We start from the raw sequence: 24,491 nt of genomic DNA on the forward strand, positions 1-24,491 counted from the left end.
TATATTTGAGGGAACTCTGGAATATCCAGATAGTAGTTGGACATGTAAATTAGAATAATGGAGAAATATTGAGCTAGAAATATGAATTTAGAAATTATTTGTATTTGAATGTAGCTAAAACAATGAGAGTGGGGGAAATCTTTTATTATAGGTATTGAGGAAAACTAATGTCTTAGAACATCAATCACTTTCCACCGAGCTATTTAATAACATCATATATTCTCCCTTAGAATCCATTGAAGTACACCTACAAGTGACCAATTTAAAAAACAAAACCAAAGCAAGCTTAATTTCTTAAATCTCAAGGGAGAAAGACATTTCCTGATTCTGTTAATCATCTCAAGGTCAGTGGCAGAAAAGGTTATCGTCTCTCCATACACTTCACATAGTCCCATCTTCATGTGAGTGGTAGAAATGTATACATTTCATATATATGTTATATACCAACAAATATGTATTTGTCAAGTATATGTGTCCAGAATATATTTCATATATGTTATTAGAGATATATAACAGATTATTATTTCACATATATGAAAAATGGTAGACTCATAGCAAATTAGGTTCAATTAATCAGATGTATTAAAGATTAGCATTTATCACTATCTTCCCTGATATATTTTTATTACCTGTATCTTTCTTAATCAATGTTATAACTTTCTATAGAAAGCATTATATAAAATTAAATATTTGACTTACTATGCTATATATTGTTTATCCTAGGGCTTATGTTAATTTCTGAGCAGTTTTTAAAATATGATAAAATTACATAAGTTATTTCATTTGTTCTTTAAAAAACAGATTTGACTTATACTTACATATTTGCCTTTATTTTATCCTTTTTTACAATTTGTTTTGCATTCTGGGATTATTAAGGACTAGAAATTATGAAACACTTATAAAAGACAAGTCTTGCTGAAATAACTTAACTTATGAAATTACCAATATTTATAGCAGAAAGTATACTCTTTCCATTTAACAAAATGAAATCCAACTCAGAAAATAGCTTTATTTATTCAATCTTCTAGGGAGCTTATCTGTGATAAATGTACAAGGTTAAATTGACTTGAACATGCCTGGTCCAGAAGTACGATTTTTCTCCAATTAACTGTAATATTCATTACTTCATACTGAAACAAAGACGGAACACTGAGATCAAATTCCCATTGATGATAATGATCAGGTAAACTTAGTACATTTCAGATGCTGATCAAAATGGAAACCTTCACATAGAGCGTGATGGATGGCCCCTAATTGTGTTTAACAGGTAAAGAAAAATACCCTCTCTTTTTATGTGACTTGACCTGATAATTTTGACAAAAGCCCTGTTACAAACTGTGCAATCCTTACTGCTTAAAAAAATTAAAAGAGTACAGTAAAGACATGGCCTGTATGACTTTCTAGGTTCTCCTATCTTCGAGAGTTCTCATAAAACATATAGGTTTTTCTTCTGTAGAAACTGCCATGTATTGAAACATTAAATCTACAACAAAGGCAGAGCATTAAATACCTCAGCAGCTTCTGACACAAAGTATGAACTTTGAGGAGCACAATAAAGCTTTAGCACAGTAAGTACAATCACTAATACATATTTGATGACTTATTAAGATAAGAACAAAGACTTGATGTTTAGTGGTCTAAGGCAGCATAGTTCTTTTCATATCAAAGCCATAATTTACATTTCTATCATTTACCTATTTGGGATGGAGCATTATGCTTGAAACTAGGCATAAAGATTGGAAAGATGCTGTTTCTGTCTTTAACACTGGTGAGACAGACAGAAAAGAGGGACATAATTATAACTCGGAGTAACAGTGGTGTGATTGACAAAGGCAAGGGTGACGCGGGAGAGCAAGGGGACCTTTGATTGAGTCTGGGAAGGCCCAGGGAAATTCTAGGGGAAACAACAGGTGATTAGAATCCTGAAGGCAAATTAGGGACCAGCCAGTGGAAGATGTAGAAGAGAAGGGCCTCCAGGTAGGGAGAACAATATGGGCAAAAGAAAGCAGGAAACTGAGCAAAGAGCATTGTGGGAACTGAATCTTAGAGTGTGAAGAGGAAGAGTGGGAGATAACGTTGCAAATTCAGGAGCCAGATCACAGAAGGGCCTTGGATGATAAGGCGAAGAATTTTGGACTTTGTTCTGAAGAAGAAAGGGAATAACATAACTCATTATAATTGTTTTAGAAAGATGATTTTGGAGGCAGAATAGAGGGTTGTTTGGGGACAGTGTAAAACTGTTATAATAGGCTGTGTTGGGGGAAGGGAGACTACAGCAGAAATCTAGGAAAAAATTATGAGGACTTACACTAAGTCAGGGCAGTAGCAGTGGAGCTTGTATAATGCATCATATATTTAATAAGTAGAGGTAACAGATTCCGATAACTCATTGGACAGGAGGTGATGGAGAAAAGTGAGCAGAGGACTATACCCAAGAGTATCCCAGATGCTATTCCCAGATATAGAAAATGGTTTTAGTTTTATGGAATAGGTTTATGCTCACTTGGAAGTTCATCCAGGTGGGAATGCATAACAAGCAGTTGAAATGCATGGTCCAATAAGTTCAGTAGAGGGTCTGGGTTGATACTATGTATTTAGGAGTCATCAGACTATAATGGTTGCTGAAGACAGGCTATGACTGAGTTCATTCAGACAGTATAGAGTGAGAAACTAATGCCATATTTATGGCATGAGCAGAAGAACAAAGCTACAAAGGAAACAGAAAATATGTACATTGAGAGAAACTTATCTACCTGGGAGGGAAGCAATGAATGCGAAAGGAAGAGTTTAAGCAAGAAATGGTTTTGTCAGTGGCCTCAGAGGCATGTGAAACATTGTAATGGCCGATAGTATTTATTTGATTTGGTAAATAATTTCAGTGGAATAACATGTTAGAAAAATCATTTTTGAAAGTATTATTAAAGCCTAACTTTACTCCTAATAGGTTAATCTCATTTCTTTCCCATCACTTTTTTGGGGAAGTAATTTGATTTATTTATAAAGAAAAAAAAATCTTTTTTTTACATAGGCAACAGCTGTCACTGACTCAGAAGCTATTTTGGCATGCTTCAAATGCAGAAAGTGATTCAGTCTTCTGCTACTGATGATTGCAAGAAGTCTGGCTGAGATCAAGAAGTATTTATTTAAAAATGCAATGTTTAAAAATGACAAATAATTGACCTAAGTAGATTTTTTTCCCCACCAAATAAAAAGAAGAATCAAGACAATATTTTCCCAAAACCTCTCTGTCACATCACCTCTGCTATAATAGAGTGATATAGCAGGGGTGGGGAACTTTTTTTCTGCCAAGGGCCATTAACATCATTCATGGGCCATACAAAATTATCCACTTAAAAATTAACCTGCTATGTTTGGTCAAACCTTTAATCAACTCACCCCTAATGCCTTGGCAGGGCCAGACCAAATGATTTTGAGGGCCTTATATGGCCTTTAGGCCAATGTTCCCCACCCCTGATATACAGGAGAGGAATATTTAAAGGTGAAACTGATTTGGGAATGAGTACTTATTAATTTAACTAGTGGCTTGGTGCACAAAATTCATGCACGGGGGTTTGGGGGGTAGGGTCTCTCAGCCCGGCCTGCATTCTCTCTCAATTCGGGACCCCTTGGGAGATATCTGACTGCCGGTTTAGACCCATCCCACAGGCCTAAACTAGAAGTTTGATATCCCTCTCGCAATCCAAGACCACTGGCTCCTAACCCCTCTGCCTGCCTGCCTGATGCCACTAACTGCTCACCTGCCTGCCTGATCACCCCTAGCCACTCTGCCTGCCTGCCTGATCACCCCTAACTGCCTCTGCCTCGGCCCCCGCCGCTGTGGCTTTGTCCGAAATGATGTCTGGAAAGTGCTTCGGTTGTCTGGTCTAATAGCATATTACACTTTTATTATTATAAATTTCCAAAGCCTACCCTGACTTGTCAGACTCTGCTTGATCAGCCCATAACTTACGGCTCTTAATTTTTTTCTGCTACTCTCTCTAATATAAATTTACTAGAGGCCCGGTGCACGAAATTCGTGCACTGGGGGAGGGGGTGTCCTTCAGCCCAACCTGCACCCTCTCCAATCGGGGATCCCTCGGGGGATGTCTGACTGCCTGTTTAGGCCCAATCCTTGGGATCGGGCCTAAACAGGCAGTCAGACATTCCTTTCACAATCCGGAACTGCTGGCTCCCAACTGTTTGCCTGCCTGCCTAATTGCCCCTAACCGCTTCTGCCTGCAAACCTGATCAACCCCTAACCACTCCCCTGCAAGCCTGATCGATGCCTAACTGTTCCCCTGCCAGCTCGATCATCCCCAACTGCCCTCCCCTGACAACCTGGTCACCCACAAATGCCCTCCCCTGCATATTCCCTCTTTATTAGATAGGGTTTTTTCTTTAACATATTGGACAGCCCTAATTGGTTTGGCTCAGTGGATGGAGCATCGGCCTGCAGACTCAAGGGTCCCAGGTTCGATTCTGGTCAAGGACATGTACCTTGGTTAGGGGCACATACCCAGTGGGGAGTGTGCAGGAGGCAGCTGATCAATGTCTCTCTCTCATAGATGTTTCTAGCTCTCTAGCCCTTTCCCTTCCTCTCTGTAAAAAAATCAATAAAATATATGTAACAAAAAAAGGAACATTTAAGACTTCTCCACATCTGTCTGGCTGGTGTGACTCAGTGGTTGAGACCACAGGCTGCCGCCACTGGGAGGGGGATCGTGCCATGGGGGTGTGCGCCCCTCGCAGGCTTAGACTCAGCCCAGGCTACGGCCATTGGGATGCACACCCCTCGCAGGCTTAGACTGAGCCCAGGCTATGGCCGCTAGGAGGAGGATCGCGCCGTGGGGGTGCACGCCCCTCGCATGCTGAGACCCCAGCCCAGGCTAAGGCTGTTGGGGTGCACGCCCATCACTGGCTTAGACTCAGCCCAGGCTACAGCCTCTGGGAGGGGGATCGCGCCATGGGGGTGTGCGCCCCTCGCAACTGAGACCCCAGCCCAGGATATGGCTGCTGGGAGGGGGATCGCGCTGTGGGGGTGCGCGCCCCTCGCACGCTGAGACCCCAGCCCAGGCTATCTGCTGGGAGGGGGATCGCGCTGTGGGGGTGCACGCCCCTCGCACTCTGAGACCCCAGCCCAGGCTATCTGCTGGGAGGGGGATGGAGCTGTGGGAGTGCACACCCCTCACACACTGAGACCCCCAGCCCAGGCTACATCTGCTGGGAGGGGGATTGCGCTGTGGCGGTGCACGCCCCTCGCACGCTGAGACCCCAGCCCAGGCTAAGGACGTTGGGGTGCACACCCCTCACTGGCTTAGACTCAGCCCAGGCTATGGCCGCTGGGAGGAGGATCGCACCGTTGGGATTTACACCCCTCGCAGACTTAGACTCAGCCCAGGCTATGGCCGCTGGGAGGGGGATCGCACCGTTGGGATTTACGCCCCTCGCAGACTTAGACTCAGCCCAGGCTAAGGCCACTAGGAGGGGGATCGTGCCCCTCGCAGGCTGAGACCCCAGCCCAGGCTATAGCCGCTGGGAGGGGGATCCTGCCATTGGGGTGCAGTGTCCCTCGCAGGCTGAGACCCCAGCCCAGACTGCCGAAGCTGGGCCGGAATCGTGGTGTGGGGGCACAGGCGCCTCCGAGCTGGACAACCTGCGCTGCCAAGGCTGGGTGGACTGGGGGACTCCAGCAGGAATGAGAGGACTGGGCGCCACCATCTTGTGGCCATGGGTGCTGCCATTTTTGTCGCGGAGTGATGGTTAATTTGCATATTACTGTTTTATTAGATAGGATTTTCAGTGGTGTTTTTAATACTTGAGTAATGAAACCCCTCGGAGGCCAGTACTTATTGGAGCAGTGTTTGAGAAACCATTTGCATTAATATATTTTCTCAATCAGCAGCTATTAAAAAGTTATAATATATTTTATGCTACTAATGAATCCTCATACTTAAAAAAAATTAGGAACCATTCTTATGCTGGTCTAATTTATTATTCTCGTTATATCATCAGCCACACTATTCCTTCTATCTGGAATGTTTTCTTATCATGAGTTATCAAAGTCTCATTTTTAATTGAAGGTGTAATTAACTGACATCTCGACTCAAGCCTTCTCTTGTCCCTGAAGCCAAAAATGTTCTCCTGTCCCATTTTCTTTATATCTGTATCTATGTCACTTTCACTATAGTTGTTTTGGTGTCTTATCTATCCCACTGGATTAAAAGTTCCTAAAAAGAAAGAATATGTCTTGTTCATTTTTTTAAATTTTGGAAATACTGTGTTGTTTCACTCATTGAAGTTACAGCAAAAAGTATACGTAAAATCATTTATATATAGATGCACGTATCCTCACAGGTCTTTTGTAAATGTGCTGTCATGAGGGGAAAGCATCTTTCAAGCATCTATTAAATAATGACAAAAGAAAAATTCTGAGATGTGCTAAAGTAAATTACATTGGGCCAGAGAGTGAGAGAAAGAGGCAAGAATGATAAACTAATTAGTAGCTGTAGGCCAACTAACATACTACTCACATTCCTGAATATATGTTGGAGCTTTGAATCAACTTCCAGATGGCTATTTAAAAAGAAGTAGCCAGACACTACCTCATCCAGCTTATGCAATGAACTTTCAGGACTGTTGCAACAGCCAATCAAAAGTAGTAAATATCCCTCCTTTACGGACTGTGCACCTATCCTAGAACTGCCCCTGCTTCAAGTTTTCCCACACTTCCCCTTACCTGTTGTCAGTATAAATTCTTTCAAAAACAACTTACATCTTTCTTCCTGCAAACGTAATGTATAAGAGCCATCAATTCTAGGAGGGTGGACATGTCTTCTCCATCTAGCCCTGCTACTGGTGGTTTAGACTTCATGCCCCAGGGCCTGGTCCTTTTCTAGCTAACTCTGTCTAAATAAACCCTTTCTTTCAGAAATGTTTTCAGCTGTGAGCAATTATTTTGTTTTTGTTGTTGTTTAATAATAGAAAAAAGATATCTCTGAAATATTATGAAAGAGATGTTAAACTGTAATTATTATAACAGGCCCAAGAAAATAGAAGAGCTAGACAAAAAAAAACCAAAAACAAAAACAAACAAAAAAAAAACAAATGAGGAAGTCTTGACCTGGCAACAAGAATCCTCTCATGCACCTCAGATATGTACCTTGAGGCCCTCAGGCATGCTGTCACCTTTGTCATGATTATCATTCTAAATCTGATCTTTAATCTGACTTCCCAAATACATTTTCTTATTGTGAAAGAATGACCTGAATATGCAATATGTTTTCCTGGCAGTGTTTTTTTGTGTACTTCAAATAAGTAAACTGACATTCTGGTGTATTAGGAAACTTCATTTAACAAAAGTCTTATCTTTCATAGAGCAATAACATGTGAATGAATGGAGACTCAGAGTAAAAAAAAGGGGGGGGGGGAGGGGGTAAAGAAGTTAACACATTAAGTGCCCAGTCAGTCATCAGTGATTGACACTATACTTTCTGTCCGGAAGACAAAACAGGCTGTGCGCTTAACGTGTTAAACTCTGAACTCACCACTTCTCACAACCATATCAAAGCTACAGCTAAATTATAGAACAACCATCACTAAGAACCTCCCAAAGATTAACTTAACAGAATTCCTACAAGTAAGGATATAAAGAAGAAGCCACATCAAGATGGACACGAGGGGCAGAGATGTGGTCCAGATAGAACCCATACCCATGGTGTGACAATTAATAAATGGGAGGGATATCTTGGCTATGTAAGTCCACCTAAGGAGCAAGGAGTCCAAGCCCCATTCTGGGTTTTTCTATGTCAAGAAGAGGATTTCTATAATATCTGGTTTTGAAAACCATCCTGGATTATATCCTAGAGAGACAAAAGGCTGCAGGAGATTGAGATGCTGCTATTAAAGGGTTCACACACTTAGTTACTCTCTCCAAGTCCTAGGGCAGGGGCAGCAGTTCAAGAAAAAAATTAAATTGACTAACTTTAAGGCGAGGGCCAGAGGGGCAGAATCAGGAGAACTCTCAGGAGACGGAAGTGCTGGCAGGCACCACTGTTCTTTTATTGAGCTCTCTTCTCACCTGCCAGGCCCTGTGAAGGCCCACACCAAATTTGTCACTGTCCATTAACGTAACACCACTTGCCCAACCCACACCATTGGCCCAGGTCTGGTGGCTCCCTGAGACACTGCCCTACTCCACCTGCTTGCCCAGTCAAAGCCTCTTCTAGTGGCTCCAGACCCTCCACATGAGTGGTGCCTGGACTAGGCTCTTGCTGCAGACACTCCCAAAGGTCTACAAACCCCACACAAGTGTCAGCCAGCCTCAGAAAGCATGTCAGATGCTCCCAACGGCCCACAAACCTCACACATGCAGTGGCTGACCTCAACTTGCATTCTAGTTACCAACAAGTATCCCTAAGCCTGGCACAAGTAGCAGCCAGGCCCAGCTCACATCATAGTTTCTCTCCAGCCACTCCAAGCCTGGCACAAGCAGCAACCAACTGCAGATCATGTTCTAGCTCCTACCAAACAGCCCCAAACAACAGCATGGATGGCACGAGAGCCCTGCTAAAGTCAGCTGGAGTCAGCCTCCACACAATAGCTTATCCAATGTAGTCGTAACTAGTCCTCACAGACAGCTGGCCTGAGAGTCAACCCCACCCATGGATATGCCAGCAGCAGTGGAGCCCAATTGTAACAAGAGAGCACACACAACACACCTTGGGCATCTGGCTCAGGTGACCAGGGGCATTGTACTACTACTGGGACCCAGAGGACACCTTCTATGTAAGACGATTCTTTCAAGCCTGGGAGATGTAGCACACTTAATTAATACATAAAAATAACTACACGGAACCAGCCAAAATGAGGAGACAAACATGTCCTAAATGAAAGAATAGGCCAAAACTCCACAAAAAGAACAAAACAGAGTGGAGATGAGCAATATACTAGGTAAAGAGTTCGAAATATTGGTAATAAAGATGCTCAAAGTATTCAAGAAAAGAGATAAACTCAACAGAGACAAATAATTAAAAAATAACCAATCAGAAATGAAAAATACAATAACTAAATTTAAAGATACAGTAGAGGAAATCAAAAGCAGATTAGATGAAGTGGAAGATCAAATCAGCAATCTAGAAGAAAAGGTAGGGTACATACACAATTAAAAATAGTTAAAAGAAAAAATAAGGATATTAAAGGGACCTCTAAGGATGTTAAATGATATAAAGTTACCAACACCCACATCATAGGGGCACCAGAAGGAGAAGAGATAAAGGTATTGAACTTATTTGAAGCAACAGAGACTATTCCCTAACCTGGTGAAGAAAATAGACATACAAATTCAGGAAGTGCAGAGAGTCCCGAACAAGATGATCCAAAGAGGCCCATACCAAGACACATTATAACTAAAATGCATTGTTAAAAACAAAGAGAGAACTGTAAAAGTAGCAAGAGAAAAGCAGCTAGTTACATATAGGAGAGCTCCCAAAAGACTATTGGCAGCTGATTTTCAACAGAAACTTTGAAGGCCAGAAGGGATTGTCATTATATGTCCAAATTCATGAGTGAGAAAAATCTATAACCAAGAATACTCTATGCAACAAGATTATCATTTAGACTTTAAGGAGAGGTAGTTTCCCAGACAAGCAAAAATATAAAGGAGTACATCACAAGGAAATCAGCATTACAAGAAATGTTAAAGGGACTTCAAATAGAAAATAAAAGGTCAAAACTAAAAATAAAAAATAAAAAAAAACATAGGAAAACAAAAATCTCACTGAAAAAGGCAAACAGTGAAAGTAGTGGATCAACCAATTATAAAGGTAATATGAAGCTTAAAAGACAAAAATAGTAAAATCATGTATGAATACAATAATAAATGAAAGGATACACACATATAAGAGGTAAAAAAATGATGACAAAAACATACTGTGGGAGTGAGTAAAATATGTAGGGATTTTAGAATGCATTGGAACCTAAGCAATCATGAACTTAAAATAGACTGCTATAAACATAACCATCTGATAATCACATATACTGTATTTTCCGGTGTATAAGACGACTGGGCGTATAAGATTTTCCTGGGTTAAAAAGTCGTCTTATATGCCAGAAAATACGGTATATATATGTATGTGTGTGTGTGTGTGTGTGTGTGTGTGTGTGTATGTGTGTGTATATATATATACACCATATTTTCCGGTGTATAAGATGACTTTTTAACCCAGGAAAATCTTATATGCCCAGTCGTCTTATACGCCAGAAAATATGATACCAACCATAAACCAAAAAACTTATAATAGATGTACAAAAAATAAAGAGAAAGAAATACAAGCATAAGCTACAGAAAGTTATCAAAATACAAGAGAGCATAAGAAGAATGGAACCAAGAAGAACCACAAAAAAACCCCAACCAGAACACAATTAATAAAATGGCAATAACTACATACCTGTCTTATTATTAACTAACTAGAGGCCCGATGCATAAAATTCGTGCAAGGGACTCGGCCCTCGCAGCCCAGCTTCGTCCGGAAGGACATCCGGTCTAATTAGCATATTATGCTTTTATTATTATAGATAATTATTTTAAATGTAAATGGATTAAATGACATAAGGTGGCTTACTATTTAAAAAATCAGCACCCCATATGCTGCCTATAAGAGACTCACTTCAGATCAAAAGATTTTCATGTAAATAAAAACTAAACAAAAGCTGGGTTAGCAATACTTAGACAAAATAGATTTTAAAACAAAGTCTGTAACAAGAGACAAAAAAAGGGCATTACAAAATGATAAAAGGATCAACCCAACAAATGATATAATTCTTGTAAACATCTATGTACTCAACATAGGACCACCTAAACACATAAAGCAAATATTAACAGACATAAAGAAAGAGATCAACATTAATACAATAATAGTAGGGTTCTTTAACACTTCACTTACATCAATGGATAGATCATTCAGACAGGAAGTCAACAAAGAAACCATATCCTTAAAAGACACATTAATGATCAGATGAGCTTACTAGACACCTACAGAACATTCCACCCCAAAACAGCATAATGTACATTCTTTTCAAGTGTACATGGAACATTCTCCAAAATAGACCACATGATAGACCATAGAACAAGTCTCAGTAAATTTAAAAAGACTGAAATCATATCAAGCATCTTCTCTGATCACAATAGTATGAAACTAGAAATCAATTATAAAAAGAAAACTAGAAAAAACACAAACACATACATGGAGGCTAAACAACATGCTCCTAAACAATGAATTAGTAAGTGAGCAGATGAAGGAGGATCTTAAGATGAATGAAAATGGAAACACAATAATAAAATCTATGGGACACAGCAAAAGCAATCTAAGAGGGAAATTCATAGCAATTGAGGCCTACCTCAAGAAACAAAACAAAAAACTCAAATAATTTTACTTTATATCCAAAGGAACTAGAAAAATAAAACAAACAAATCTCAAAGTGAATAGAAGAAAAAAATTAATAAAGATTAGAACAGAAATAAATGAAATTAGACTAAAACTAATAGAAAAAATCAATTCAACTTAGAGCTTTTTATAAAAAAATAAACCAAATTAATAAACCTTTAGCCAGACTCATCAAGAAAAATAGAGCCCAATATATATAAATCAGAGATATAGGAGAAGCGATGACTGACACCACATAAATAGAATGGATTATAAGGAAACACTATAAGGATTATAAGAAAAATCTGAAAGAGATTTATTATATGCCAACAAATTGGACAACCTGAAAGAAATGGATAATTCCTAGAAAGATACAATCTTTCAGACTGAATTAGGAAGAAATAGAAAGTCTGAACAGACCAATTACTAGTAATGAAATTGAATCAGAAAAAAACAACCAACCTCCCAACAAATAAAAGTCCTGGACCAGATGGCTTCACAGGTGAATTCTACCAAAGATTCAAAAGAATAATTAATACCTACCTTCTTGAACTATTCCAAAAAATTGAAGAGGAGGGAAGGCTCTCAAACTCATTCTACAAGTCCAGCATTCCTTGAACGTAAATGAAAAATTCCTCAACAGAATATTAGCAAACCAAATGTAGCAGTGCATTAAAAAGATCATACACAATGATCAAGTGGGATTTATTCCAGGATGCAAGGTTGATTTAATATCCACTAATCAATTAACATAATACACCACAAACAAAACAAAAGATTAAAATTATATGGTCATATCAATAGATACAGAAAACACATTTGATGAAATATAACTAACTCTATGATAAAAACACTCAGCAAAGTGGGAATAAAGAAAATATACCTCAACATAGTAAAGGTCATGTATGACAATCCCACTGCTAACATGACACTCAAGAATCAAAAGCTAAGGCTGATGAGTTATACTTAAATTATTTGGGGAAAAGAAGAAATAAAAGTATCTTGGAAATTTCTCTACCTCCAAAGGAAGCCTTAGCCAGCAAATTCCATTAGTTTGTAATTAAATTATTCATCTGATATTATCAGCATGCAAATAAATCGGGAGATGAAACTTAAAAAAAAAAAAGAATCAAAAGCTAAAAGCTTTTCTTTAAGATTAGGAACTAGACAATTATGCCCACTCTCACTATTTGTAATCAATATAATATTGGTGTACTAGCCATGATATCAGAAAGGAAAAAGAAATAAAAGGCATCAGATTGAAAAAGAAGAGGTAAAATTGTCACTATTTGCAGGTGACATGATATTATATTAAAAAACCCTAAAGATTCCACAAAAACTATTACAACTAATAAATAAATTCAGTAAAATACAGGATACAAAATTAATATTCAGAAACTATTTGTATCTTTACACAATAAAAATGATAGATCAGAAAGAGAAATTAAGAAAATTCTATTTACAATTGAATCATGAAGAATAAAATACCTAAAAATAAATTTAATAAATAGAATTACCATATGACTCAACAATTCCACAATGCTGTGTTTATTGCAGCATTATTTATAATAGCCAAGATATGGAAGCAACTTAGGTGTTAATCGATAATAATAAAAGCGTAATAGGCTAATTAGACTGGACAGCCGAACAACCTTCCAGATCTCCTTCTGGACAAAGCCGCGGCAGCGGGAGCCGAGGCAGAGGCGATTAGGGGTGATCAGGAAGGCAGGCAAGTGGTTTAGGGGTGATGAGGCAGGCAGGCAGGTGAGCAGGCAGGTGAGCCAGTGGTCCCGGATTGCGAGAGGGTGCAGGCTGGGCTGAGGGACACACCCTCCCTCCCCCCGTGCATGAATTTCATGCACCAGGCCTCTAGTTGATAGATAAAAGAATTTAAAAAATGCAGTATATATTTACAATGGAATACTACTCAGCCATAAGAAAAAATGAAATATTGCCATTTGTGTCAATATGGATAGATAGACGTAAGGGTATTATGTTAAATGAAATAAGTCAGACAGCAAAAGACAGTTATATGTGGAATCTAAATGAAAAAATAAGTGAACAAACAAAACAAAACAAAAACAAACTCATAGATACAGAGAACAAACTGATAGTTGCCAGATAGAAGGTGTGGGGGAATGCTGAAAATTTTTAAAGAGATTAAAAAGTACAAACTACCAGCTATAAAAATAGCCACAGGATGCAAAATACTAAATATGGAATATAGTCAATAATCTATATATATAAAAGCCTAATATGCAAAGTGTCCCCTTGGGAGTTCAACCGACCAGGAGTTCAATCACTCCCTATGATGTGCACTGACCACCAGGGGTTGGTGCAGGTTGAAGGATGGCCCTGGCCAGCAGCCAGGGAAGGAAGGCCCGGCTGGCAGCCGGCAGCTGTTAGGGACCTTACCTGTGCACAGATTTTGTGCACTGGGCCTCTAGTATTGTAATAACTATGTATGGTGTCAGATGGGTACTGGACATATTATAAGGTATATAAATGCCTAATCACTATGTTGTACACCTGAATTAATATAATGCTGTATGGCAACTACCATTAAAAAAGAAAAGAAAAAAATGTGAGTGACTGGATAAAATAAGTTTCTCTTATGTGCAAAACTGATAACCAGATGCTAGGGCAGTGATGGCGAACCTATGACACGCGTGTCAGCACTGACACGCATAGCCATTTCTGATGACACGCGGCCGCATGCCGAGGATGAAACATTTGCTGCTCCTGAAGATGAAACATTTGCGAAATAATGTTTTTTCCTCAAAGTGACACACTACCCGAGTTATGCTCAGTTTTTTGGCGAAGTTTGACACACCAAGCTCAAAAGGTTGCCCATCATTGTGCTAGGGTGTGCTCTATCAAAATATATTCACACCAGGAGCACAGGCTTCTGCCTTCTCTTTGTCACACCACTGTTCAATTGTTAGGTCTTGCACACAGCAGGTACGCAATAAGCATTTACTGAGTGAATCGAGTAAATACAACCTATACTCTCATTTAAAGTCAACTGAAAAGTTTTGAGTAGCTAATGATATCATATTACTTTACTTACATATGTCTATCCAAGTCCTTTCACTGTTTCATTAATCATTTTCATCATTCACTGAGTTACTCCCAGAATGCAGGCTATACAAATATTGTTTAAAAGATCATGTGGCACACAATACTTTGATAATCTTAATGCTTTCCTTATTGTGCAGTTAATGAAAACAGTAATAGTACACGTAATATGGGTGATGCCATCATTCCTACCTACTTTCACATTTTGCAGCATTAAAAAGGTTGCCACCAAATTCAATGTAAAAGTTTCCCTCACTCTTATTGAAGGTGTGCAGAGGTTAAAAATCTTGGGCAGATAATAGGGTTTCAACTTAAAAAACTCAGCTTATATCCAAGGTGAATAAAATTATCTTATAAATTATAGCTGGTTATTTTCTTACTTTGTTGATAGCACAATCTTTTTAAACAATAATTTCCAAAATACAAACAAAAATATATGAGCTATATTAACAAAAATAAAAGAAATCACATTTTCTAAATAACAGAAAAACTGATAAAAGTTAAACATGCATTTAAACACTCATTTTTAAACAGAAAAAGTTAATTCTATTGTAATATTTTTATTTACTAAAGGTTTATCAAATTTGATAACTACTTTACTGTAAGTTTTAAACATTTAGAACATCCTATCTAATAAAAGAGTAATATGCAAATTAACCATCACTCAGCTACACCCACAAGCCATGCCCACCAGCCAATCAGGAGCGAGTATGCAAATTAACCCAACCAAGATGGCTGTGGCCATGGAGTGAGCAGGAGGCTTGGGTTTCCCAGGCAATGGAGGAATACAAGCTTTCCGCACACCCTGGTGGGCCCAGGCCTCCACTCAAGGCTACAAAGTTTCAATTATAGAAGATAAATAAATCCCAACAAAAATGGCAGCAGCCACAGAGCTGGAGAGAGCAGGAGGCTTGAGTTGCCCCCAGTGATGGAGGAAGCCAAGCTTTCCACACACCCTGGTGGGCCCAGGCCTGCGCTCAAGGCTACAAAGTTTCAATTATAGAAGATAAATAAATCCCAGATACCAGGGCCTCCGCTTGGGTCACCGGGGGGCATGGCCGGCCAGGAAACCACCACAGGCCCCTCACACAGCCCACCCAACACCCCAAGGGAACCCCCACCCTGATCCGGGACATCCTTTAGGGCAAACCGGCTGGCCCCCACCCATGTACCAGGCCTCTATCCTATCTAATAAAAGAGTAATGTGCAAACTGACCATCACTCCAACACACAAGATGGCTGCCTCCATGTGGACACAAGTTGGCCGCCACAAGATGGCCAGCAGGGAAGGGCAGTTGGGAGGGACCAGGTCTGCAATGGAGGGCAGTTGTGGGCGATCAGGCCAGCAGGGGAGGGCAGTTGGGAGGGACCAGGCCTGCAAGGGAGGGCAGTTGGGGGTGATCAAGCCTGCAGGGGAGGGCAGTTGGGGGGGACCAGGCCTGCAGGGGAGGGCAGTTAGGGGTGACCAGGCCTGCAGGGGAGGGTAGTTAGGGGCAAACAGGCTGGCAATTAGGCATCAATCAGGCTGGCAGGGCAGTGGTTAGGGGGTGATCAGGCTGGCAGGCAGAAGTGGTTAGGGGCAATCAGGAAGGCAGGCAGGTGAACAGTTGGGAGCCAGCAGTCCTGGATTGTGAGAGGGATGTCTGACTGCCCGTTTAGGCCCGATCCCGATAGGATCGGGCCTAAACGGGCAGTCGGACATCCCTCAAGGGGTCCCAGATTGGAGAGGGTGCAGGCTGGGCTGAGGGACACACACCCCCATGCACGAATTTCGTGCACCTGGCCTCTAGTTTCTAATAAAAGAAAATTACATGCCCAAGGCCTTTCAGCAAGATTGAAGCTAATAAAAACCCAGGCATTTTGATTTTTCTATAAAATTACTTTAGCTCCATTAGAAGTGAATTTTATTAACTTTTCTCAACATATATATTTTAAAAGACATTCAACTACCAGAAATCTGCTTTTCTCTATGTTTCATGTAACCTTGAATTTTCAATAACAATTCATCTATTGCATTTCAACCTTTTCAGGTAGACCAATGACAGAATATATTAAGGCAGATTGGGAAGAAAATATATTTTTAAAAGGCTACTGAATTTACTTGGAGACTAAAATAACATATGTTTAATTCTTGATCAGGTATTAGAAAAATAAATTAGTCTAAAGGAGTATAAGGATATTATTGGTGTAAAGGGAATGTAATTTAAAAAGAGTTCTATTTCTAAGTACGGGATTAACACCTCCACAAAGCAATTGCTACCCACATATTCTCTTGCCTCTGCAGTCTAAGATTTAGCCAAGGGAGAACTGTGTCCTTGTAATTCTTTCAACCTCTCAGCTCCTGTAAAGTGGTGCTGAGGGAGCAAAAATAGCTTACATAACTGAAATCCTTTCATGATGATAGGATTTAAATTCAAATTGTCACCTCCTTGGTTTGGTATAAATCAGAGAAAATAGTGACTGGAGATTCATTTCTCTCTGTGAAAATTATTTATTTATGTTTAGAACTTTTGTTTCTTGGTTGCCTGTAGATACCCTGCTGTACTCTGAATACTATTTTGATGTGTTATATAATAGATTCATCTAGTTCTATTTTCAACCAACTGAGCTTGATCAAAACAGGGTTTAGAATGAACTAGACATGTTTAAGAAGATGGTCAATGTGTCTTTCTTTGAATTACTATCATGTCTATGTTGAACATAAATGCATGCTGCTTGTTAACTGTTTGACATATGTCATTCTTGACTCATTAATAAGAATCAGAGTGTTAGCTACATATTTTGTTTCTCCAATGTCACACAGTAGGGTCCTAGACAAATAGAACATAATCTAGGATCCTAACTACTTTGAGCTGCTGAAACACATTATAAGCTGCTTTTTACATTCTAGGTAATTTACTGCACAGACTTTTATTTAACAATCGACTAGTACAACAAACACAGTAACATTTTTGTTACTTGCTACTATTTGCAAATGATTTTTTACCTGGCAGTGCTTTAGACCACTTGACTACGGAAAGAAGTTGTCTCTCGCCTAGTTGATTAAGACTCGTCAGCAAAGCACTGGAGGTATCAGGTTTGGAGTTGTCATGTCCTGCATAGACCATGTCTGGTTCAATGTTCATGAGCAGGTTGATCAGCGAGGGGACCAACTGTAAGTCTTGACTTGGCGAAAAACTGATTCTCTGGCTTAGGGCTTGGCTTTCATTTGGAATGCCCACCGTCTGCGGGAGCGCGACAGCATCTAGTGCTCTCATAACTCTGACTTTATTGAACTTTTTAAACTTTCGACCTACAGAGGAGAAAAAAAAAGTTAATGTAAGTAACATATCAATTGAATCTTCCAGCAGAATATTATTTTTCTTAAGTCTTAGAATTGTAACGTTATAGGTTTTAGCACCACTCTAATAAAATAAAATTGAATAAGTAAAACTGATACTTATTCAGACTGAGATGAAAGAATCAGTGATACCAGCATTAATCGGGTGAGTGCGGTATCCAGGAGGGAGTTATGGAGTTTTGTAGTAAGTAACATATATGAAAAGACAAATGGCTTTTAGCAGAGACTAAGCTCAATATTGGTCAACGTTCTGACAGGACTGCCTCCCAAAAGCTAATGCTACAGACTAATTGAAACAGTCTTTCATAGATGTTGAATATTCTTTTGGGTTTTATTCTTTTAAAAATACGCATACAAAGCCTGGCCTGTGGTCTCAGTGGTTAGAGTGTCATGGGTTCGATTCCGGTTAAGGGCACGTACCAGGATTGTGAGTTCATTCCCTGGCCCTGGGGCATGTGCAGGAGGCAACCAATCGATGTGTCTCTCTAACATCTATATTTCTTTCTCTCTCTGTCTCTCCCTCCTCCTCCCTCCCTTCCACTCTCTCTAAAAAAATCAATGGAAGAAATATCCTCGGGTGAGGATTAACAACAACAAAATATGCATATACATATGCAAACCTCACAAAATCTTGTATACAATCTTAAGTGGGTTTATAGATTCCTCTAAATGCCTTGAAGCCAATGTAGAAATTATTGTGAGATCTAAAACCCCAAATTAAGCATCTCTTTTCTAAATTAGGGATGAGAAAGTCTCAACCCCATGCTGATTAGGCCACATTCGTATTTCTAGACCATCTTTGGAAATTCTACTTTGATGAATTGTGATGTGTTAGGAAGAAAAGAGTCCAATGGTGAGATGAGTAGAAAATCTGTGTCATGAAGAATGGTTGAAGGGGACCAGGATGTTCAGCTGGGCTGATGCTAGTCCACAGGTGCCTTGAGATGAAATGAATTAGAGAAAGTCCGGGTGATCAGAGGACAGGCTAGATTTCAGCTCCCACCTGCTCTATGCCAGGTATAGGCTGCTTAACAGTATGAAGTGGCTGTGCTTGTTATCCAGGAAAAAAGGATAAGAGAGGCATGATGACTGTTTGCAAAGATCTAAACAGAGTTTTCAATCTGATGGCTCTAATGCCTGATCTGGCCCATAGATATATTTTGTTTAGCTCATACAATGTTTTCCAAAGTTATGAAAACATCTCTGAATTGGTTTGATGGCAGTAATCTGTTAGTGCTGAATTGCAGCTGCTGCTTTTGAATGGTGCAAGGACACTCCAATATATCTTAGTTCGTACCACAAACTGGTAGTAGGCCATTGGTCAGTTTTCTTCAGTCTTGCTACTCTACTCAATGATGTTACCTGCCTAGTCTCTCTAAGCATTTATTTGCCTTGGTGATTTCTGAACTCAGGTGTCTCCATAAAGAAAAGGATAACACTTGCTATAAAGTTCCCAAGGATTTGAGCCAGAACCTGTAGGTGACAGGAGAACAGATGCCAGTGTCAATAAATAAAAATGATGCAGATGGTTCACAGAGATCAGTTGGACTCCCTGGGGAAGGAATGAATCACTAGAGGGAAGGGAAGTAACATTTGGAGAGTATGGGAATTTTAAGAGAAATAAAAGCTGCTAGATCAAGACAAATAAAAAGTTTAAGTAACTATTTTTAGTTTGTCCAGGTCTTCTACTATAAACAATTAATTATATCTAATAAATGTCTAGACAAAATTAGAAAAATACACAATTAAAGTAACATTCATGGAGTATCTATTCTATGCTGGGAATTTTTTATTTATATCATTTTGCCTCAACAGTATTGAAAGGTAGGTGTTATTAATTCTATTTGGAAATTGAGGAAATGAAGAGGAAGGAAGATGGCAGGCCCAGTGTTAGATTACAGAGCTTGGAGTTTCAGGAGCAGGCTGCACGTTCACTTGGTGGGACTCTTGGAAAAGACCTATAGGCAAGAGCACAAAGGCTGAACTAAATGTTTTTTAATGTTATTCCAATCTTAAAATACTATGATACACCAATTAAACAAAATGTAGCATTAAAAACATGACCGTAACAAAGATACAGAAGAGCATTTAATAAAATCCAAAATTCATTTAGAATAAAAAATTTTCTGCGAAATGGGATACAGGAAACCAAGCTCAACTTAATGAAGGCCAAAATATGATAAACCCATATATGAGCTAATGTCATACTCAGTGGTGAAAAGATGAAAGATTTTTCTTTAAGATCAGGATCAAGACAACAATGTTCACTTTCACTACTTTTATTCAGCACTAGAGGCCTGGTGCATGAAATTCATGCACAAGGGGGGGAGGGGGAAGGGGGAGGTCCCTCAGCCAGGCCTGCACCCTCTCGCAATCTAGGTCTGCTGGCTCCTAACTACTTACCTTCCTGCCTGCCTGCCTGATTGCCCCTAACTGCTTGCCTGCCTGCCTTATCACCCTTAATCACTCTGCATGCCTGCCTGATGACCCCTAACAACTCTGCATGCCTGCCTGATCACCCCTAACTGCTTGCCTGCCTGCTTGATCGCCCCTAACCGCCTCTGCCTCAGCCCCCGCCGTGGCGACTTCATATGGAATGACGTCTGGAAGGTCATTCGGATGTCCAGTCTAATTAGCATATTATACTTTTATTATTATAGATAGTATTGGAAGTCTTAGACATAGCAATCAGACAAGAAATAAAAGGCATCCAAATTAGGAAGGAAGAAGTAAAACTGTCATTATTTGCAGATGACATGATGCCATATATAGAGAGCTCTAAAGATTCTATGAAAAACACTACTAAAACTAATAAATGAATTCAGTAAGTAGCCAAATACAAGATTAATATTCATAAATTTGTTGCATTTTTATAGACTAATAAAAAACTATCAGAAAGAGAAAATTAAGAAAATAATCCCACTTACATTTGCATCAAAAAGAATAGAAAATCTAGGAATAAATGTAACCAAAGAGGTTAAATTTACTCAGCAAACTATAAGACATAGAAGGAAGAAATCAAGAAAGATACAACTAAGTGGAATCATAACCATACTCACAAATAGGAATAATTAACATTATTAAAATGTCATACTACCAAAGCAACCTATAAATTCAATGCAATTCCTATCAAAATACCAATGGCACTTTTCACAGAACTAGAACAAATCCTAAAATTTATATGGAACCACAAAAGACCCTGAATAGCCAAAGCAATCTTGACAAAAAAAGAATAAAATTGGAGATATCATGCTACCTGATATCACACTATACTACAGAGCTATAATAATCAAAAGAGCATGATACTGACATAAAAACAGACACATAGATCAATGGAACAGAATAGAAAGGGGATGGCTAGTAAAAATAGACAAATTTATAAAAGAACCAAGTACGATGTCTTTTAAAAATACCATCACTCGGGCGAACTGGAAGAAAGAACTGACTAAATTACACAGAATACAGCACAGACAGGTAATATGAGTAATATTAAATAGGACAAAGAGTTATGAAAGATAAATGGGTTAACCTAATACTGTCTCATTAGTCTTCTGGAGGTAGAAAGAGGCAATGAGAGGGAAACAATATTTGAAGACTACTGGGATAGTTTTGATCCTCCTGGTATCTATGAAAAATACAATCTCAGATTTAGGAATCATGATTCCCAAGTAGAAATAAAACTAAATGTATAGCTGGTTACATTTAGTAAAATTGGAGAACTAAGTCTAAAAACATTTTATACAAATATAAGGAAAATATTGCCTTAAAAAAAGAAACTATTAGATCTACAGGAGAGTTCTTAAAAAAAAAAAAAAAAAGGATACAGGCCGGAAGATAGATATGGAGAAAAAAAGTCTATCTGAAATTTTATGCTCAGCAAAATCATGATTGAAAAATGAGGTTGAAATAAAGGTATTTTCAGTGGGAAAAAAGAGAGTTTATCATTAAAAAATTATCCACAGAAGGAACTTATATAACAATTTATTTTAAAAATAAGGAAATGAAATAAAGTGTTGAGATGAAAAAAATTGAGCAAACAAATAGGTAAACACATAGATGAAGCTATTAGACAGAATAAAATAATAATGATTACTAATTCTGGATCGTGTTCTGAAATGAGTGCTATTTACTTTGCCATGGTCTTTCTGCTGTTTATTTTTACTTCTGGAAAAAATGTGTTTATGTTGGATGACCTAAGGTGTTCATGTGACCTGTTGTGCAGAAACAAAGGGAAAATATTATGTTGGATATTAAAATGTAAGTTTTACGGCAGCCAGAAGGCTTTCTGGAAATCAGATGAGGAAATAGAGGGTAGAGATCAACAGGTAATTAAGGAATGGGGCAAATCCTTTGACATGAGGGTCATAATAAGAATCACTGAAGTTTGGGTAGATTTACAGGCAATTATCCCAACATTAGCTGTCAGAAATTATGTCCAGTTACATGTTATTACTTTGAATTAGCAAAAGGAAGATGTTGCTGGGATCAGTCCATTGGGGTCATGCTCTGACAAACCCAGAGCAGTAGGATGGCATTTAGGGTGGACAATCAGACAGTGACCAGAAGACATTATTTGTCTGGCTGGAGGCTTCACTCCAGTGAACTGGGGGGCAGTGTGAAGAGTACTGTCTCTGGGGCGGGGGATGGGGGTGCTGATTTAAAGGGATTGGGTAGAAAAGGAGATGCTCATGAGAGGAGGACTGTGAGAAGTCTAAAGAGGTAGGTGGCAGGCAACACTCACAGCAATTCCTGCATTAAAAAGAGAGCAGATAGTTTCAGTTTTTATAATAATTAAAGGCAGAGACTAAACTTGTACTCCCCCAAAAAGGTACTGTTGAGTGTCCCAAATTCAAGAATTTTTGAATCCTTCAGAAAAGGAATTGAGGCTTTATTAGCTTCAAGTATAGGAGGAGAAAAAATACACAAAACTTTACTATATAACCATACTCTGTAGCCCAAAATGTTATTCTCTTTGCTAAGAGAATTGGGGGTGAATCTAGATGTAGGAGGAGGATGGAGGTAAACTGGATTTCTAACATAACCTTTTACAATGGGAGGATAACGCTCTCTACCAAAATAAAATAAACAACTCTATAAAAATAGTCTCCAGCTTAAAAAAAAAATGTCAGCAAACATAACTATGCACTTAATCATTCCTTTATATAGAAAGCTACTTATTTTTGAAAGAGCTAGTTACCTTTATAATAGTTTGGCATTTCTACCACAAATGCAAAACATAGAGCTGTATTCATTAAAAAAAAATGTGAGTCATTACACAAAAAATGTTTTTAAAGGAAAGAAGTTAGAAGCAAGGCATCTAAATTAGAAGATATATTGCCATCTTTCAGGGTGTAACTATCTTTCCTGCTCAAGTATTATACAGCCATAAACAAAATGCAAAAGTTCACTGTGACCTGGTGAAGGTAAGGGAAGTGATTCATTAAAAACAAGAATCATATGCAACTAAGAGACCAAATAACTCAAACATAATTCTTATAATAAGAACGTAGCTGTTGAAGCCCATGAAGAGCAAACTGCAAAATCTATGTTATGACATCAAAAAACATTGATATTTTGACCTCTGATATTCTACCATAGTTTTTTTTATTAAATCTTTAAAATGATTTTTAGTGTTTTCTCCTCTTTTATCTTTTGCTATTCAAATGATTTCTATATCAGAAATGAGAAATCTCAAGAAGGAGTGATAAACAGGAAGGGAGGAAAAGGGAGGGATGGGGGGAGGGAATAGGACGTGGGCTCCATTTTCAGTAGTAAGCAATTATTATTTCAGAGAAACTCTTCTAATTATGGAAGAGTCCAACCATGAGAAACCCTGATTATCATTTCCAGAAAGGCTTTCATTCTCAGTAGACCACAAATATACCCCCACACAACCCACTCCAGAAATTTAGTACAGGACTAGCAATTAGAATCTAATCCTATGAACTGACTACCTTCTTCCTGGTTTACCAGAACTGGATCCCCCAGACTAGTCTTTTGCCACTGACTCTCCCAGGCAGAACAATAGCAGGACCGTGGCATATCAGAGTGTTTTGCCAGCTTCTTTGTAATAAAATTCTGTGAAAATCTACTTATGAAATAAATGCACCATATTTATATATCTCAGTGTGTGATGCTGACCACAAGATGACACTAGAATTGAACCATTTCTCTTTCATATAAGCCTGAAATAGAGTAAGGGCTTTTATTTTTTTAGCCCAGAATTATCCCTCAAAAGATACTGCATTATATACTAGTCCTTATGAGCCATCTATATTTTGAATGCCCTAAATTATTTTCAATGACAATATGTTGTTTGGAGAAGACAAGTTAACCTGAAATAACTTCAATCAGTGGTAGTTTGTAAAGTTTGTACAGATTATCTGATGGGGAAAAAAAAGAGACAAAGAAATTTGTTATATATCAATCCTAGGGTAAGAACTCGTGTTTTTATGTGTTAGATGCTGTTGTGAATAATCCTTTTAAGCATTACTTTATTTTTTTCTGTATTGATTAAGGTATTACATATGTGTCCTTATCCCCCCATTGTCCCCCCACACCCCCCAATCATGCCCTCACCCCCCTGGTGCCTGTGTCCATTGGTTAGGCTTATATGCATGTATACAAGTCCTTTGGTTGATCTCTCCCCCTTA

At 38.8% G+C, this 24,491-nt stretch overlaps 1 protein-coding gene across 2 annotated transcripts in view; it reads right to left on the bottom strand.

The window, feature by feature from the left end:
- The window catches only part of PGR (progesterone receptor), a 75,286-nt gene that overhangs the window by 15,038 nt on the left and 35,757 nt on the right, over positions 1–24,491 (bottom strand). The window contains exon 4 of one of the 2 annotated variants that reach the window (XM_079788943.1): positions 17,485–17,790. The exons of the other annotated variant lie outside the window; for it this stretch is intronic. Coding sequence (XP_079645069.1) covers positions 17,485–17,790 — 306 coding nt within the window. The remainder of the gene's footprint in view (positions 1–17,484; positions 17,791–24,491) is intronic. 2 annotated transcript variants of the gene reach the window in all.

This window comes from Cnephaeus nilssonii (genome assembly GCF_951640355.1).
Source record: "Cnephaeus nilssonii genome assembly, chromosome: 13".
NCBI classification, from domain to species: domain Eukaryota; kingdom Metazoa; phylum Chordata; class Mammalia; order Chiroptera; family Vespertilionidae; genus Cnephaeus; species Cnephaeus nilssonii.